Source organism: Cajanus cajan, chromosome 10, assembly GCF_000230855.2.
Source record: "Cajanus cajan strain Asha chromosome 10, NIPB_CcT2T_4, whole genome shotgun sequence".
Classification (NCBI taxonomy): domain Eukaryota; kingdom Viridiplantae; phylum Streptophyta; class Magnoliopsida; order Fabales; family Fabaceae; genus Cajanus; species Cajanus cajan.
Window position 1 is genome coordinate 46,376,930 of NC_138526.1, and position 19,583 is coordinate 46,396,512.

Genomic DNA, 19,583 nt, shown 5'->3' on the forward strand with positions numbered 1-19,583 from the left:
AGTTAACCCTTATTAATTATTACCTTAATCCTTACTAATGAAGATACATCATAGATGCATGTTTTCAATTGTTGCAAGTCAGAAGCCAACGAATAGGACAAAGAATTGTCATTGTCCACTACATATATTTTTAAAGAGAAAACAGTAAAACACTCTTAACCCCCGAATTCAGCCAGAAAACCTGCAAGAAATGCATATTTAATATACGTATTACTTAGGTTAAACTCCAATTCAGATGGGAGAACAACACCAACAACATCTTTGATACTTCATGCAAGTTTTATCCTTTCTAAAACCTCATGAAAGCCACCTAAAGAACTGCATCTAAATTCCATCCTAATTAAATTCCCACAGATTTAAAACCAGAATCGAACCTGCAGCAAGAAAAAGACGCCCATTGCCGCCATGTGCTCCCCGGACTGCACATGCTGGAACCCCACAAACCTAATCTGCATAGCCAACAACATCCCCAACACATACATGCAGTTATACGCCACATAGAGCCTCAACGAGTACCTCCCCGTGACCAGCAGCTCCAACACATAAAGCGGCACCATGTAGAAATAAGCGATGAGCGCGGCGGCGACGAGGCTGGCGCAGGAGTCCCAAACCTCCTTGGCGAAGAAGTAAGCGACGAGGGTGGTGTTGGAGGCGAAGAAGGGGGCGGTGAGGACGCAGACCTTGCGGATGTGGACGGCGAGGCGGAGGAGGCGGAGGAGGGAGTGAATGGCGGCGGCAGTGAGCATGAGGCCGGGGTAGAGGGTGCCGCCGACGATGCGGCCGAGGGGTTCCAGGACTCGGAGTCGAACCAGTTCCAGAACTCGGAGAAGCCATGGCGCGTGAAAAAAGAAGCGTGGTGCAGTAGTTGAAGTAGGGGTCGAACTCGTGGATCATGGACTCGTAGCGGAGGACGCTGAAGAGGCGCGTGACGAAGGCAAGGAGGTAGATGAGGGAGAGCGTGGCGACGCGGATTAGGAGCTCTTGCTGCTTGGTTTTGAGCTTCAGGGTTTTGGGGAGGGAGAAGGAGTTGAGGAGATCTTGCGCCATTGGAGAGACTACCATTGTTGAGATTGATTGCTTTAGGGTTTCACAATTTGCAAGGTTTTAGTGAAAGCCATCGTGAATGGGTAGAAACCCTAAGCACGAACGAAGGAAAGGGAACATAGGATATTTAAGATCGGTTATCCTGGAACCGATTTTGTATGTTGGATACAAAATCGGTTCCTTTATAACCGATCTTAAAAGTAGTAAAAAAGAGATGATTTAAAATCAGTTAAAATGTAACTGATTTTAAAAATATTTTTTAAAATCGGTTATATTTGAACCGATTTTAAATGTATATCTTTTAAGATCGGTCATAAAATAACCGATCTTAAAAGTACTTTTAAGATCGGTTAAATTTGAACCGATCTTAAAAGTGTTCATATTATTTACAAAATTGCCACCGCGTCACTTTTAAGATCGGTTACCTTGTAACCGATCTTAAAACTCCGATTTTAAATCCAATTTTTGCACTAGTGAATATCAAGTTATGATTGATCACTCTACAACAAGTATTAAGAATAGAAACAAAATACTAACATTGAAATGATTATATATATATATAGGGAGAGAGAGGGAAGAGGGATCCGTTTATTTCAATAGTAAGTCTACCTAGACTTATTTCGTTCAATAACTCATGTTCTATATTAAATTTTAATGATCCAACCGTAAAATTTAAAGTTCTTAATACATAGGTCAAGTTTGCAATTTTTTTAAAAATTTGAAAGTCATTTGATACTTCGTTTCATTAATCTAAATTGATGAATAATCATAAAATTATTTTATATGTTGAAATTCAATGGTTTGATTGTTAAAATTTAATGTAGAATATGAGTTATTGAACATAAAAAGTTTAAGTAAACTTATTTTAAAATAAATGAATCTCTCCTTATAATATATATATAAATAAACAGTACAAATTACATGAGAGTTCAGTTAGTTATATCTAACTCCAACAATAATAGACTTAGCCCCTCATTATTATAGAATATTGAAGGTCTTGAAGGAAGCCCTAACAACACTCCAAAAAGCTTCAAACTCGTCCCAATCACAAGATGATCAAAGAATACCCCAAATTTCTCAAAGAGAGAGGAAAAAAATGAGTTAAAAGTGTCACGTCATAAAAATGGTGCATGACACAGGGTTACCAATGTCACACACAAACATCAAGAAATGGAGTAGGTTTTTTTTGCCAAGACCATGCTGAGCATAGGTAGTGTAGTGCTTGATGCTAGTGGAATAGGGGCATCTCTACCAATCTAGCATCGAACATGGGTAGTGCACAACATTAAAGAGTCTGGTGCTCTGTACCAGAATAACTAGGGATGACAAAATGGACTGTGATCCGCGGGTCGAGCCCAATATTTCAACCCGCCAACCCGCCAAACCTGCCAAGCCAAATAGCGGGCTGGCCCATCACAACCCGCCAACCCGCATACTTTAATTTTTTTTATATTTAATTTTTTTTATGTTTAATTTATTTTGATGTAGAAGATAAGGATGAAGATGATCAACATAAAAAAGTAGAGACAACTTTTTCCAAGGGAGTTTCTAATGTTCTTGAAATAGAAAGTTAAAGTTGATTAATTGTGTTTGGACTTGTTTTGTGGACTATCAAAATTTTAGTTTATTAGTAATTTGTAAGTTTATAATTTGGTTTTGATTTTGGTATAAGTGGACTAATTTCTATTTGATTTTGTTATAAGTTTATAATTTGATTTTGTTGAACATATATTATGTATAATATGTATGCATTTTTAATTTCATGTGGTTATATTTATTTATTTGTAGCACTTTTTTTTATTTGAACATAAATTTTATTTTACTTTTGTGATTTTTTTTTTGTGGTATGCAGGCTAGCCTGCCGACCTGCTAGCCCGTACTTAGACAGGGTGGGCCAACTATCCCAACCTGTTTTCTATTAGCGGCCTGACCCGGCCCGACCCATTTTTGGCAGGTCGGGCCAAACGGGTCGGGCTAGCCCGTTTTGCCATCCTAAGAATAACGTCCGGCACTTTGACACCGGTGATCTTCAAGGAGGGCCTAAAAACTTCTTTCACTTACATGTGCCCTCTCTTGATTGACTAGCTACAAATTTATTTCCTTATCAAATGTTAGATAAAAAATGAGAATTAGTGGTATAATTAGGTGATGGTAAGTTGGTAACCAATATTCAATTAAATAACAAAAATCATTAAAAAAAAAAAAAAAAGAACAAGCTAGTTAAAAAGTTAAAGAAAAACTAATTTTATTAATATAAAAGGATAATAATTATAAATAAAAAATAATATTATTGATCTTCAATTTGATAATCATTGTTTTGACTTACTTAAATAAAAGAAATGTATTTATAAAAAGTCATTCCAATACTTAAATTAGTTTTTGGTCTCAATTAGGATGATACAATAAATATTATAATAAATATAATTAAAAAATATTTTTTCATCTCATCAAATTTAATTATTTTATACAATATCCTTATTGGGTTCAGGCTTGATGATGAGCCTAACCTTTTGGACTTTTTCCAATATATTGATAAGCTTCGTATGTTTTCGGTATATAAATGTTTTTTAAGACTAGAAACTCAATAATTTTCAACTTGGATCCTGTCAATATATATAAATTTAATCAACAAACTAATGTGTATAATTTGCTGAACAGCCATCGACTATGACTCTATCGGTATATATATATATAATTAAAATATATTTTAATGCTATAAAGTGTAATTATTTAACTGTAAAATGGAATAACCCATAATAGCTATAAACCTTAAATTATGTAACTTCTAACTGTTTACCACAACAGGAATACAATAACAATTTAAAACTAATGTCAATTACCAAAAACAACTTCGAATTATAAAGTAAAAAGTGAAAACCTCCAAAAAGCAGCGGTATATGTAGCAACCAAGAAGCTAGATTCAACTTTTTTAGGAAACCCTTTTGTTGTTTTTCAATCAATTGACACTCTTATTATGGCGTGTTAGTTTTCTTTACGGTGCCGTTGTTTAATGTTGTGTGGTAGAGAGAAAAAGAAATAGAGAAAGAACATGATTCGCAAAATGAACCCAACAAAATTGATTCTTCTAACAATAAAATATATTAAAAAAAGAATAATCTGGCCAATCCAACCACGAGGCCAAAGTGGTTCCTTACTTGTTTTTTAATTAACTATCACATGCACATGTTAAGCTTAATTATTGAATGAGTTAATCACCTAATATTTAAGATATTTAGTATAAGTGAATTAAATAAAACATAATACTCTATAACTTAATATTATTTATTGTAAATATCCTTTTTCGTCTAATTTAATACAAATTAATCACCTATACACTGATAGTGTAAAATATTTTTACATTGACAGTCAATCAGAATCGTTAATAATATCTTTTTTATTTTAATTTAATTAAATAAGCAGATGAAAAGTACTATTAACAATTCTAATTGACTGGTAGTATAAAATTTTTTACATTAATAATGTATAAGTGATTAACTTTTATTAAATTTGACTTTAAGTTATAGAGTATTATGTTTTATTTAGTTCATTTATACTAAATATTTTAAATATTAATTAATAACGTAATATGTATTATTTTCTAAAAAATCCTGAAAAGTCCTCGTGTTGCATTTCTCTTTTTGATGACTAGGATTAACAAGTAAAGAAGGATTGAGATAATTAGAAATATAAAAAGTTAGGTTGTTCCGAAGATTTGTTTTGGTTGCAGGGGCGGTAGCAGCAGTAACGAACTAATTTTGTAGACCAAAACTTAGGAGTTGGAAGCGCAATTTCCCCACCACACACGTCATCCCCTGACACGTGTGGCCCAAAATTTGGTCATCTCATATCCTCCTTCCACGCCTCTCCCCACTCTACTCTTTATTTATCATTTTAATTTATATTTACATCTAAAATCTCCCCTTATATAAACTATCCTCAAACCAACCATGCTCTTCAAAACAAATACCTCGTTTGCCTCTCCCTCCTCACACCCCTTATAGTCACGCCCTTCTCGTTATGCAAGCTCCCGGTCGGCGTCAAACGCCGATTGAGGTCCACACAATCTCTTTTCCCTGAAACTCAGCCAAACGCGGTCTTAAACGTAATAATGAGTTTAGAATAACCTCTTCCAATTCCAACTTAATTTGCGCCTTCCTATTGCTGCTCTCTCTATATTATTATTTTATTATTATCCGCTAAGGGTAGCTCCATGCCAAGCCCCAAGAGCAACCGCAACGCCCATAACGAAACTCACCGGAGGGGAAGGTCTTCCTCTTTCCACGGCCACACCGCCATGTCCGTCGCTCAGCTCCGCCGTCCGATGACGGTTTCCGACCTCTCCTCCCTCCGAAGCCACGCCGGAACGCCGGCGACGGCGCCGGAGGGCTTGCCGAGGCATCCGGCCAAGATGCTGCTGAAGGTGACGGTGCTCCGAAGCCTCGCGCCCGTGCAGGTGCTCATGACCACGGAATCCTCCGTCGGCCACCTGATTGTGGCGGCGCTGCGGCAGTACGTGAAGGAAGGTCGCCGCCCGATCCTTCCGTCCGACGAAGCCTCCGATTTCGACCTCCATTATTCGCAGTTTAGCCTAGAAAGTAGGTCTCACCAATCTCGAATAAATTAACCGCAAAACTAGTTGATTAAAAATACATATATATATATATATATATATATATATATATATATATATATATGAAAGTGCGCGGAAATTAGCAATTAATTTATGATTATTTAGATGTGTGATTTTGTGATATGTTTAGGTTTGGATAAGGAGGAGAAGCTGAAAGAACTTGGATCCAGGAACTTCTTTCTGTGTCCGAGAAAGGTTGAAGGTGGCGTTGCGACGCCGTTTGTTTCGTGTGCGAAGGAGGCAGACAGAGTAGCGGCGAGCCATGGATGCGGTGGCGGTGGCGGCGGTTTTGCGTGGTTCAAACTGATGCAATTCATGATGTGATTGGTTGGTTAGTTATTGTTGTTTGTTTAAACTATGAATGGAAACGTCTTTCTTTTTTTCTTTGTTTGGCCACGGCGAATGGCGTATATGCTATGCCCGCTTACTTATAAAAATAGGTTGCTTAGTAGGTACAGCGTTTGAGATTGGTGTGCAAGCAAAGCAAATATATATATTGTAAAATTACATGTATGATTTTTAAACACATACATGATAATGTTAAAGCTTTTCATTGCCACATTGTAAATATTGTTTCTATATTATATGTAATCTTAATTCCGTCTTCTTTTTTTCCATCAACTTTATCTGTCCTTTTCCTCACTAACGGAGTATGCATTTGTTTTGTTCAAATAATTGTTCAAGGGAGGGCTAGCTAACAGTTGTTCAATCACTGTAAATTTAATTAACGGATTTTTCTTTACACCAATATAATCATATTATTTGAATATAATAAAAAATTTCATTATGAATATTCTCTCAATCAAACAATATAGAATTTCTAGCTATAAATTTAGTCATCTGATTTCTTTTTCTTTTACCATATTGAATAATAATAGAAGAAGATATAATAATCTGTTTAATTTAATTAAGAATCATGTCACTCAAAAATATGAAAACTTGTTATTTTATTTACATAATTTGGGTATTTTTTATTTCCAGGAAAATGATATTTCCATGATTGAGAATATTAACTTGAAGTTATTTTTTATGTTAATTCTATTTTTTTATTTAAATTATTTTCAAAATTAAAAATATCACTAGAAATATTAAAATGAAACAAATGTCTTTTTACAAAATCAGGAGTAATATACTTGTAATACTTCCTCCATTCCATAATAAATGCATTTCTTTTTAATACAATTTTACTAAAATAGTTCAAAATCTAAATAAATATATTATTTTTAATTGTGGTATTCGAATAATTTATGAAATGAAAAATTAAGAAAACAAATATTTGATATTAAATTGAAAAGTTAACGAGTCACAAAAAATGTAATTTTTAATCAATTTTATTCAATAATAAAAAGAGTGAAAAGAGTCATAAATAAAAAAAATCATCAGCTTTTTTTTTTAATAATTAAACTGCATATTAACTATGAAAAAATTCCACTATATATTTTTAAGTTGTTAATCTTAGTAAAAATCATTATAAAATTATATACGTAAACATCTTTGTAACATGTACATAAAAATTAAGGGACAGACTTTGTCTTGAAAGGACAAGATTTTTATTATACGAGGAACTTGTTGACAAGTATCTAGTAACTATCTTTATAAATGTTCATAGAATTTTGAGGTATATTCTCAACGTGGTGAGTCCTTAACATCTAACTTACTTTAATTTTTTTATATAAAAAAAGAGTTAATCACCTATATACTGCAAGTGTAAAATTTTTTCACTGACAACTAATTATATCTTTTAATTGTGTCATGTCATTATTAAAAGTAAATGTGTTTATAGTGACATGACACAATTAAAAGATATAATTGATTGCAGTATAAAAAAAAATTTATACTGGCAGTGTATAAATAATTAACTCTATAAAAAAATGTATATAAAAGTTAAACTCATGTGGATTTTGTTTTGTAAAATAAGTATGTAAATTATTAACCATGGCACTAATTTAATATTATTTTCTAAATTAAAAATATATAGAGTGAGTTTGTTTCATAAATTAAAAAACTATTCCTAAAAATGTATAATTTTCTTGTTTGTTACCAATTTAAAAAAATATGTATGAGTATTGTTCATTTCAGAAAAGCAGTTAGATTATTATTTAATTAAGTCATTTTAGATTTCATGATAAGAGATAAGAAAGTTATATTTTCATGAGAATTTGACTAGTTATTATCTAATTCATCTATAATTATCAGTTTAAGTTAGATTTTTTGTTTTAATTATAATAGATAGTAAAATATTTTTATGAATGTTTAAATTTAATTAAAAGTATTTTAAAACGCTTCCAAAAATAACATTCTTAATTATATTATTCTTTAAAATATAATTACCAAAATCACAATATTATTTCATGAAACAAATTATGAAAACTTATTAAAATGTGAAGACCGTACATCAATGGCGATGAACATGTCAAGAGTACGCGCAAATGAATGTGTTTTTATTCAACATTATTGGGTTGCGAATATTTGACGAAACGTGAACATTGACAAAATAAATTAACAAATATGCTATTTATATGTTTTGCATTAGAATAATTTGTCATGTAAACAAATTACACGACATTAATCAGGGTGTATCACTTTGTTGTGTGAGTTACCAATTTTCTGATATTGAATATCACTCTGAATAAAAAATAAAGGTTTTTTTTTTCTACAATTCTTTTTATTTTTTAATTTAAAATATTCTCTTTAGCCTTATATATATATATATATATATATATATATATATATATATATTTATTTTCCTTTTAATTCATGTTCTTTATTTTTTTATTAAAATATCGTTTGTGTTGTGCTGGTGTAATAAAGATTATTTTGATGTGACATTTATGATACAACTTTTATAAAATATATTTTTTTACGGTTTTGTTTTTTCTTCCATTAATTTCACTTTTTTTTTAATTTATATAGTTTAAAATATATTTTTTTAATTCTTATATCAAGTTCTTTCCCTTTCACTCTCATCATTTGTTTTTTTATTAACATCATTTATATTATGATGATGTGATAAATATTATTTTAAATTGATATTTTTATATTAATTTTTTTATTTATTAAAATTATCTTATATTTGAATTCATCATCTAACTACAAAATCTCTATGCTTGGTTTTAAACTTGACGTAATGTCTATTGTTAAGTTTTAATTATTCTTTTCTTGCAATTAAAAATATTATCAAAATTAAAAATGTTAATAGCTTGAGTGTATATAAGGTTTATTGGGATGCAAGTAAAGTCTCACATCATTTAAATAAGAGAATGAACATGAATTTATATACACATAATTGTCTCCATTAATTAAGAGACTTTTAGGTGATATTCAAAAATAAAATTGTGAGGCTGAACCAAAATGGTTAACCTTAATACAAGGGAGAAGAAAAGTTCAATGAATACCAATAAAAAGTTTTTTCATAAGAAGTTCTAAATTTTAGGCAAAAATATATTTGATTAACTTTATGGCATTGGAGGTTGGTGATGAATTGTTGATCGAGATGGATGGTAAATTAGTCAAGTAACATGTCACATCTTTAATATGAAGGGTGTAGGACTGAATAAATTAAAATAATTGCTTGCACGAAAAGAGGCTCTTCTTATCATCATTGGCTATGAAAAGTTTTTTCACTCAAATCCCTTTTTTTCTTTCCGTGGAAAAGAGTTCAAGCAGTGGATAACAATTAATCCAAAGAGACAATTTCTCACAACTTACAATCGTTTCACAATTTATCACAAAAAGACTACTTGGATTGGACATGACATTGCACAAACTCTTTTAATACACTATCAATTTTTTGATTGGTAATGCTCAGTAACAAAGTAACAACCATGATAGAAAAGTGCACCACACAGGCCCACAGCTATATAACCTTGACAACCTTGTTGCTTTTATTCCATTTTCAATAATGTCTCTCAATAGTTCTCATTCAACACTGCTTTAAAAGAGCAGTTTTTTTAACCTAATTTTCGTGCTTTTTCTTATTATGTTTTGTTTTAATCCTATCACATTTTGGCAATAAATAAATTTCTAAAATTTTCTAATTGAAAAACCGTGTTATGTTACTTGGCTGTCTAATTAATTATACAAGTTAGCGAAGCAACCAATAACTCATGTGCCATGATATTTAAATTCTTAATCAACCATCCAGCTTTATTTATATATTAAACAAGAATCACAATCTCGCACAAAAAATATTTTAATTATTTTTTCAACGGAGAGATTTTTAAGAATTTTTTTTCAATATTTTATTTTAATTTAATTTTTATTTTTATCATAATTATTAATGAATTATATTTTGATATTTTTAAAATAAATTATCAGTAAATAAAAATGATGTTGTACTACAATATAAATTATTTATCATAAATCTAAAATATAATTTATATATGTAAAATATGTATTTATCTAAATTTAAAATTTATATATTTAAATATAATATTTATTTATATATAATAAACATTTAACTTCTATATTACACAAGTTAAAATAATAATATAAATAATTTCCAATTATTTTAAAAATTGGGATTAGACTTTATTAACTATCAACTAAAATTCAATCTATTAAATTCACTGTGCTTATTAAGCTGGACCAGAATTTATTAAAATTAGATTAAGAAAATTAATTAAATATATTTAATTTTTATAATTTTATATTAAAAAAACATATTATATTTTTTAAAATATTTTTAATTACATTTATGATAGATAATGCTCTTATTTATTATAATAAATATATTTTATTAAAAATATTAAATAAAGATGAGTTGATTAAAATTTGCTCATATTTCAAATAAAAACTTTTAAGTATTTTTTATTTATATATATAAATACAAAGGGAGTTCTTTTTACATTGTGGGTATATTTAATTAAATTTTAATTGATTTTAATTTTCATGCTTTAAACATTTTTAGATGGTTAATTAATAAAAAAATTTATATTGACTAAAATTTTTAAAATAACTATAAAAGCCAACAGATTTATTGTGAATGTATTATGTTATCAAATAATGGTATAAACATATTTGTAATTATGAGTATATTTTAATTAAATTAGTATATAATTATACCATCTTACCCTTCGGTACACAAACCGAAAAATAGGTAAGAGTAAGACTTCGCTGACAAAGGCTCAAACACAACCGATGTATAGCTGAAACAATAGTAGGCCCAAATTGTAGCGTGAGTATAGCGTATACAAATATAAACGGCCCAAAGGCCCAAAAATGTAGCACGAAAGAAACAGAACAGTAGAAATTACTGAGAGAGAGAGAGAGAGGGTAAAAAAAAGAAGCGGTGAGTTAAGAAAACCCTAGTTAGCAAATCCAAAATCCGAAGATTTTTCCCACTCATCCGCTACTATAAATACTGTAAAACCCTCTCAAACCCTCTTCCTCTCTCATTAGCCACTCTCTGCTTTCGCTGCTCCCAAAACCCTAACGCGCTTCTTTCTCTCTTTCTATTCTTCCAATGGAGTTTTGGGGTAATAACCTCCTTCCCTACTCTCTTCTTATTTTATTCTCTGAACGGTAATCGCATGCTTTCCCCTTGCACTCGTCTCTACCTTTCACCATGTTTCTTCTTTATGTGTTTTCAAAGTAGTGATCAGTGAGGTCTAATAGTGTATACGCATGTATTAGGGTTTTATGCAGCGTCATCTAATACCTTGCTTATTGATTTAGGTGCTGAGGTTAAGGTTGGGGAGTCTGTTAAGGTAGACCCAGCCGAATTTGAAGCATGCATTCACCTTTCTCAGGTTAGGGTTTTGTTGGTCTGTTATGTTTTTTTATTGTTTGTTTTTGTTTGCGTGGATACGGTATTTGACATGTTGATGTGTAGGCTGCTCTTGGTGAGGCAAAGAAAGACAAACCAAATGAACCTGTTGTTATCTATGTGAAAGTTGGGGAGCAGAAATTTGTGTTGGGAACCCTTTCCAGGGATAAAATTCCTCAGATATCTCTGGAACTGGTTCTGGAAAAGGAGTTTGAGCTTTCCCACAATTCAAAACATGCCAGTGTTCATTTCTGTGGATACAAGGCTTATTACTCGGGCGATGAATATCCTTTACATTCCTATTTATTCTAATTTTCTTACTTCGCTTTATTTGTGTTTTTAAATATAATATCTCAGTGCCCATGTTTCTTTGGAGCTATTTTATTTTTGTAAAAATGTTGGCTATGGACAGAAATTTGTTGGCAGATCATCTGAAAATCCTAGTATGTTAATATTTTCACCGTCTTTTCTTTCATTTTTCCTTAACTTTTTGTGGTTTTTTCTGCTGGCACTAGCGAGGATGAATTTACTGGTAGGGCTAAAACATTTACCTTAAACCTTTTATTATATTTGGATTGAATTGTTTGCTAAAACATTTACATTTCATCTGATTGGACAGATAGTGATGAGGATCTTCCATTGGTGAATGCGGAGAATGGTATATGCTTCCTCATAATACTAAATTTATTGCTGGCTATGTATGTTACTTCGTAGGTGACTAACTAGCACATATATATATTATGTTAGGAAAACCTGAAAAAAAGGCTGAAGACTTGAAGGTACCTGAATCCAAAAAACCTGAGGCCAAGGTTGCTGCATCAGCAAAACAAGTCAAGGTTGTTGATCCTAAGAAAGACGATGAGGAGGATTCTGATGATGATTCAGATGAAGATGGTGATTTTGATAGTTCTGACGAAGAGGTAATGATTTGCTTTGGTTTTGAATTGCTTTTGCTGTGTTTTTCTTTCTTTTATTTACTTTTAGTTTTTTTATGAGATATTTACTTATTTACTTGTAGTTTACAATGCCCATTAGTCAAATATAAAAAAATGTATAAATGACAAGATTTTGTTAAACATGTTGTGGTCGTTTGTATTTAGTAAAGATCATTCACGCTATAGGTAAAATATTCTTTTGGTCTTCAGTAAAGAGAATGTCTTTTTTTTTTTGGTGCATGTGACATTCTACAAAATTGCTGGTAACACAAACTAATTATTTTGTTGTTTTCGTGTAGTAGTTGGTCCATCTTTCTCTCTTATAATGATAGACTAAAAAAATGTATGAATTGCAAGCTAACTATTTTGTTTTATAAATATTGTAACTGGTTCATCTTTCTTTTGCTTCGTGTTCTGATGTTGTGCAGTGCAATGGGGTTTAAATTAAAACTTTCAAATTGCATGAATTATTCCAGTCCTAGCTTCATGCCCTGGTGTACTTTTTGAAATACACCCAACATTTGCATTTGAGGAATTAATCAAATCTAGAGCTATCTTCTAAGTGTGGCTTATGAATCTATTCATTGAGAAATACCAGATATAATATACATTGGCATTCAGAAAAAAGAAATTAGCTCTGTAAAGAACAAGCATCTTCTGGTAGAAGCTAGTTCAGTGAACATTATCAATCTCCCCTTAATTACATTCATGCCAACTAGAAACAATTTGTAACCTACACATTAACATGACTGCATAATATATATATAAAAAAAAACTCATTAACTTGTTGATCATTATTGTAACTTTTCATTGTTGATTGTTTTAGATGGGGGATGCTGATGGTGATAGTGATGAAGAAAGTGATAGTGATGAAGATGATGATGAAGAGACACCTAAGAAGGTACTGGATCAATGGAATACCGTTATTGTGTATATTATTTTGATGATGATTATGGTTGCAGTGATGAGGTAACTTGACTTTTTTATAATTTGAAGGTTGATCTGGGGAAGAAGAGACCCAATGAGTCTGCATCAAAAACTCCTGTTTCCAAGAAAGCTAAAAATGCAACTCCTGAGAAGACTGGTGAGACTAATTATATCTCTGGTGACCTTAGTTCTGATTTTGTTGGTGTGTAATTGGATAAGTTTGGTTGGTATATAGTTGCTTGGTTTACTGCTAAATCATTATAAATGTTAGCATGCCTCTGCATTTTGTTAGTGAATGCATTTTTACATTTGCATACCGCAGTGGTTGATTGTCCCGTAGATTCTTAAATTGGAGTTTGTTAACTTGTCTTTAACTTGTTAACTATTCTTTATGTTGAGTGTTAGATGGCAAGAAAGGTGGACATCAAGCAACTCCACACCCCGTGAAGAAAGGGGGAAAGACTCCCAACAGTGGAGCTAAGGACAAGTCTCCCAAGTCTGGTGGTCTCTCTTGCAAAAGCTGTAGCAAGTATGATTTATAACAAAACCCGAAACTTAGTTCTGCTTATTTGGTTCATGACTGATTTTATTTAATCTTTTTTAACAGGACTTTCACCTCTGAAAGTGGTCTGCAACAACATAGCAAGGCAAAGCATGGTGGTCAGTGATGTTTTTGCAGTTGGATGACTGATTCATGTAATATTTGATGGTTTATTATGTAGTAGAAGAGTGAGTATCTTAAGGACGTTAGGCATCTGTCCTTGTTTTTGGCCTGGTAAACCGTGGTACCGTGTTCGCAAGTTTTGTTTCATCTTTAATGGCTACTTTAATTATTGCCTAAAATTATTGCGTTTAGATCTTCTGCCACTTTTTTTCCCCCTAGTTTTAAATTTATGCCAGCGATGGAATACGGGTTACTGATTTACTATGAATCCTTGAATATAAGTAGCTTTATTTCAAATATTTGTTTTGGTAGTTTAATGTCATCAGTTCAAATTTGAATTTCGAAATGTTTAATTAATAATTGAGTTGGTTTTTCTATTTTGCTTGAAGTTTTTTAAATATTGATGGCTACTTTATTATTTTTCAAATTTTGTACGATGTAAAATAGAACATTGCGTTTAAAAAAATCATTTTAGAATCACATTTACTTGAGGCGGTTCTCCTATATAAATTGTGCATTTCAATTTTTATGCTCAGTAAATGTCGTTTTACATGGACTATCAGCTGAAAAGGTGGCAAATCTTGGCAATTTTGTCAATGATAGAATTTTAATTGGGAAAATTTTAATGTCACGTTCTTGACATAACATCTTAACATACTTTTTTTATTATCAATGCTTAAAGAAAAGTGATCATTTATGTGAGTGCATTTTCATTACTGTTGATAGTTGTGGTGGTAAGGGTCTTGTTTGGTGTCTCGTGAAAGAAATATGTTGAAATAGAATGAGGGCAATCGGGAATGAGAAATATAGGTAATAAAAATAGGTAAAAAATAGTAAACATGCATAATTTATTTTCAGTCTTGTACAGAAACAAATATATAATTATTAAAGTTAGTAAAAGTAATTAAATTAGTTAATTTTAATTAAAGTCATAATTTTAATATTGACAAAAATTGATGATATTCTCATTAATATTTTTTTATTACCATAATGAAATACAAAATCATAAAATTTGTGACTCTTAAAAAATTAACAAGGTAGGCTAGTTAGATGGCAACATCTTCTCTAGCGTTATTGTTAACATTAGTTGAAATTTACCTATATAAATATAAGTATGGTATTAGTTAACAATAAATCTAGAGAAAATGTTAATTAGCTGGCATATTTTTTTTCAAAATTACTTATAATTATATTGTAAAAGTGATGCAATAAATGTACTATTAGTATTATATTTAAGAGTTAATTATCCATATACTGACAGTGTAAAGTTTTTTACATTGACGACTAATTATATCTTTTAAATTATTTTATTTTATTTTTATTTCATTAAATAAGCAACTGATATGATATTATTAAAAGATATAATTAGTTGCTAATGTAAAAAAACTCTACACTGACTGTGTATAGGTGATTTAACTTTATTTAATGTCTCTAAACATATATTCCCTTTCTCTTTATCTATTATACGGGAAAAAAATTTGATTTGCACATATTAAGAAAATTAATTATTTATATTAAATTTTAATAATTTTATAATATTTTTCTTAAATTATATTTGTTATAAATGTAATATATATATATATGTATATATATTTATTTATTGTAACTGAAAAGTTATACTTTAAAGGATAGATATTTTAGGGGGAGTATAATTAAATTAGATAAGAGTAATTAAAATTTACATATATTTAAAAAATATATTTTTTCTTATAATAAATAAAAAAAGAAGAAGTATACAATAAGTGATTTATTAGTGATGCAATAAATGTATTTTTCATGAGAAATGAGTGAATAAATCATTAATAATTAGAGATGGCAAAGTTATCCGGTAGGTATCCATAGATAAAATCTATCATAGATAATAAATAGATAATTTAAATGAATATCTGCAAGTAACATATACAAATATTTTTTATTTGTTTATAAATGGGACGGTGGCGAATATGATAGTATCCATATCATTGGATATCCACTAAATAATATTATTTAAATATTTATATTTTTATCTTACATTTTTGTATTATTTTTAATATTTAAAAAATATATCGTTAATTACAAGCTCAAAAAATCAATATCAATTATTTATTTTTAATATTTTAATATACTTAACATCAAATATAAGCTTAAAATTATTTATAATATAATATTTTTTTTATTTTTATAAAATTTATAAATATTCATAGATACAAGTATTTATAAAATTTACATATATATACTTAATAGATATCTAAACAGGTATGAGGCGAGTATGAAAAAGATTTTTAACTGATAAGACAATTATGAATATTTTACTACCCATCCCACGAATCTCCATTGTCATCCCTATTAGTTATAATAAATTAAGAATATCATAAGAATCCAATTAACATAATTAACAGCAAATCTATATTTCTTATAAACAAGTACTAAGATAATATTACTTATGATTCTAATTATAATCAACATAATTAATAGCAAATCTATATTTTTTTGATGTAGTAGTTCTTTCTCATTCTTTTTAGTTTTTTTTTTTCATTATTTATTGTCAATCATACCTGGTCAAATTTTTATAATTAGCCTTATTTTAACATCTTTAGGTAAATTTATATTATAATTCAACTCTAATTTTATTGTCTTTTTGAAAATTGTTAATACCATCAATCAAATTTATAATAGATATTTATATTTTTCATAGAATGTTACTATAGAGTAAATAAAAAGATATTTATTGACGGTGTTAAACGTTGTCATCCAATGATTTTGACTTTAATAATAATCACTTTAAATATCACAATTTTTTTAAAATAGTCAATAGTGTTAAATCTTTTACACCAACAATAAATATTTAACTTTATTATTACTAATGTTACATATTGAATTGTATTTATTTATGACATCAAATAATTTTAAAATTTTATTCAAATTCTAAATTTAATTCTTTATTAAAAATTCCACTAAATTATGAGTTTATCTCATACATAATCAAATACACAAAACTTTACACGAATATAGCACTGTTTAAAATTGCACCAATGTTCCTCAAACTTGTTGAGATATATAATTTTCTAATACATAGAGTAAGAATTCTTGAACCACATACATATGTTTATCTAATTTTTGATACTATCTAGTTATATTTAAATTCGATTGATACTATTTTAACTTGCCTTTACATTTAATTGACTTGACTAGGTTAAGCTTTAATCAAATCATAATATTCTTGTTAATTTTTTTTAAGAGCAAAACAAAGTTTTTATTAAATCATACTCAGTAAAGTACAAAATGTACTTATACATAATATATATTTTTTGGGACAATTATGATTTTGATATAAAGTATCAATCACAAAAAATAGTGACTATTAACTAATATTTATTGAGAGCCTTTGCAAGTGAAAGTTCTTGATAAGTTATTTAACTTATTTTTACTCTTATAGAAAAGGAATCTCATATTCAACACTTTAATTATTTTTTAAAAAATAATTACATGTATAAGGAAAAAACTTGTTAAATTTTTAAAAGAACCAAATTTTTTTTATAGTTTTAAAGTTTGGATAAATTTCGAGAAATTATATTATTTTCGAGAAAATTTAAATTTTACATGTTAAATTTTGAATGGGAGCAAAATTTTGGATAGTTTTAAAGTTTGGATAAAATTTTAGAAATTATATGATTTTTTTAATCCGTTGAAAAATTAGTGACAACGAAAATTGGACCTATAAACTTAAAATATTTTACACATTATTCTAGCATTTAACCTCTAAGCCAACCTTATTGATTAAAAATTTATTTAAATTTAAGGTTAAAATGTGACAAACAAACTTTCGATACATAATTTGCAAAATCTTCAAAGTTGGACCAATGATAGGAGTATAAATAATTTTTTAAAACATTAAATACCAATTTAACCAAATCAATATAGAAAATAAAATAATAGATCATTTACAATTTCTTTAACTGACTTAATATTTTATGAGGCCAATTTAACCATTTATTATAATTGAGATTATATTGATTGATAATGTACGATTTCAAAAATTATCTCTATTAATTTTAATAATATTATTACCCCACTTCAAATTTTAGTTTATAATTTAATTTTAAGACGTTAATAGTGTTATTTATATTAGATTTTCCGTAATTTTTACTTTAGTGAGTAAATACTTAAAATGTTTGAGATAACTTTATTACGATACTAACAACAACAAAAAAATCTTTTCTTTTTGTTCTTAAGATTTCCTACGTATTCTTAATAGTCACCCAAGCTGTTTTAACTTTTTTTTTTTTTTACTACAGAGAATTATATAGATGAATTGAACCATTTCCTTTCATGCTCCTGTGCAGTAAATACTGGGCTAACCTCTTTAACAATGGAAACCTCAACTTTCCTCAATTTAAGTTGCATACAGATTTAAATATATAACTATAACTATAAATGTTTATTATTTTACGTTATGTGAATATTTAATTGAAAAGGTCATGTTTTTGTAGTCCTACCCCACTACCCAAAAAAAATTGGCTTGTTTGTCAAACATTGTGTGCAAATAGAGTTCTTTTCAAACTATTTTTATGACTTTAAAGTTATTTACAACAATGTCTTAAGTTATGACCCACAGTAATCTAAGTGACACATGACAATTTTTTTCTAACAAGTCATAAAGAAAAAGTCACTATAGTCGGTAATAATTCAATTTTAATAATTAAACTGATAAATATTATTTTTTAAAAATAAATAATAAGAATTTTTCTTGTAAATTTTTTTGTAATAGTATCAATAAATTATTATCAGAAACAAATAATTTAAAACAAGTTATAGATATTTTCTAAAAAAATTGTTACCAGGATTTATTTTTTAAAAAATTATATAATATAAATAAATAACTAAATAACAATTATAATAATTAATCTGATAAATATAATTTTTTTAAAAATAATAAAAAATTTAGGGTTTTTCTTGAAAGTAGAGCTATGGCCTATAGAAATAACGCCACACATTGTGGCCACATGTAACTCTTCTGGAACGAATCACGTGTTAAAAAAAAAAAGTCCAGCTTTGACACATAACTTCAAATCTCTATGGGCCGTAGCACCACATATATGCCTTAACTGGAATACGTGTTAATTTTTTTTTATAAAAAAAGTGTTACTATAAATCATAGTAACACAGAATAAATATTAAAAAAATTATTTTATCAACGCATGACACCGTTTAACAATTCATTATAGTCAATAATAATACTAGTGAAGTCAATACCAACTATAACAATTCAAGACGACGAAAACAGCTCCACCAATTAAAATAAAATTGATTAAAACAATAATTATCCTATGTCACTTGAATCGATATGGCCAATAACAATATTATAACAAGCAGTCCGAAAGCTATAAATAATTTCAAACCAGTCACATTTAAGTAATTAGTTCGAGAAAACACCCCACAATGATCAAAAAGCCAAAAAAAATGTAGCTACCTCTCCCACTGGTGATATCCAAACGCAGCGTAAAGAAAATACAAACAGGACGATAATTTAAGCGATCAGAAAGGTGCATCATCAATAACAATTTTACAAGCGCGCGAATAACTAGGTTTGAAGGTCGGTTGCCAATAAACATGTAAAGCTTACTCACTAACAATACA

The 19,583-nt window shown here is 29.0% G+C and overlaps 2 protein-coding genes across 2 annotated transcripts; both read left to right on the plus strand.

Annotated features, from left to right (window-relative positions):
* Positions 1–4,966: 4,966 nt before the first annotated feature.
* LOC109811619 (uncharacterized protein At4g22758) lies at positions 4,967–6,295 on the plus strand. The gene is made up of 2 exons (XM_020375404.3): positions 4,967–5,639; positions 5,805–6,295. Exons 1-2 carry the CDS (start codon positions 5,255–5,257, stop codon positions 5,996–5,998), a joined length of 579 nt encoding a protein of 192 aa, XP_020230993.1. The 5' UTR covers positions 4,967–5,254; the 3' UTR covers positions 5,999–6,295.
* A 4,700-nt stretch (positions 6,296–10,995) lies between these two features.
* Positions 10,996–14,158, plus strand: LOC109811602 (histone deacetylase HDT1). Its single transcript, XM_020375388.3, has 10 exons — positions 10,996–11,151; positions 11,351–11,424; positions 11,508–11,725; positions 11,954–11,973; positions 12,061–12,099; positions 12,189–12,361; positions 13,203–13,277; positions 13,373–13,460; positions 13,709–13,832; positions 13,911–14,158. The coding sequence occupies exons 1-10, from the start codon at positions 11,139–11,141 to the stop codon at positions 13,969–13,971; spliced, it is 885 nt and encodes a 294-aa protein (XP_020230977.1). The 5' UTR covers positions 10,996–11,138; the 3' UTR covers positions 13,972–14,158.
* The last annotated feature ends 5,425 nt before the right edge of the window (positions 14,159–19,583 follow it).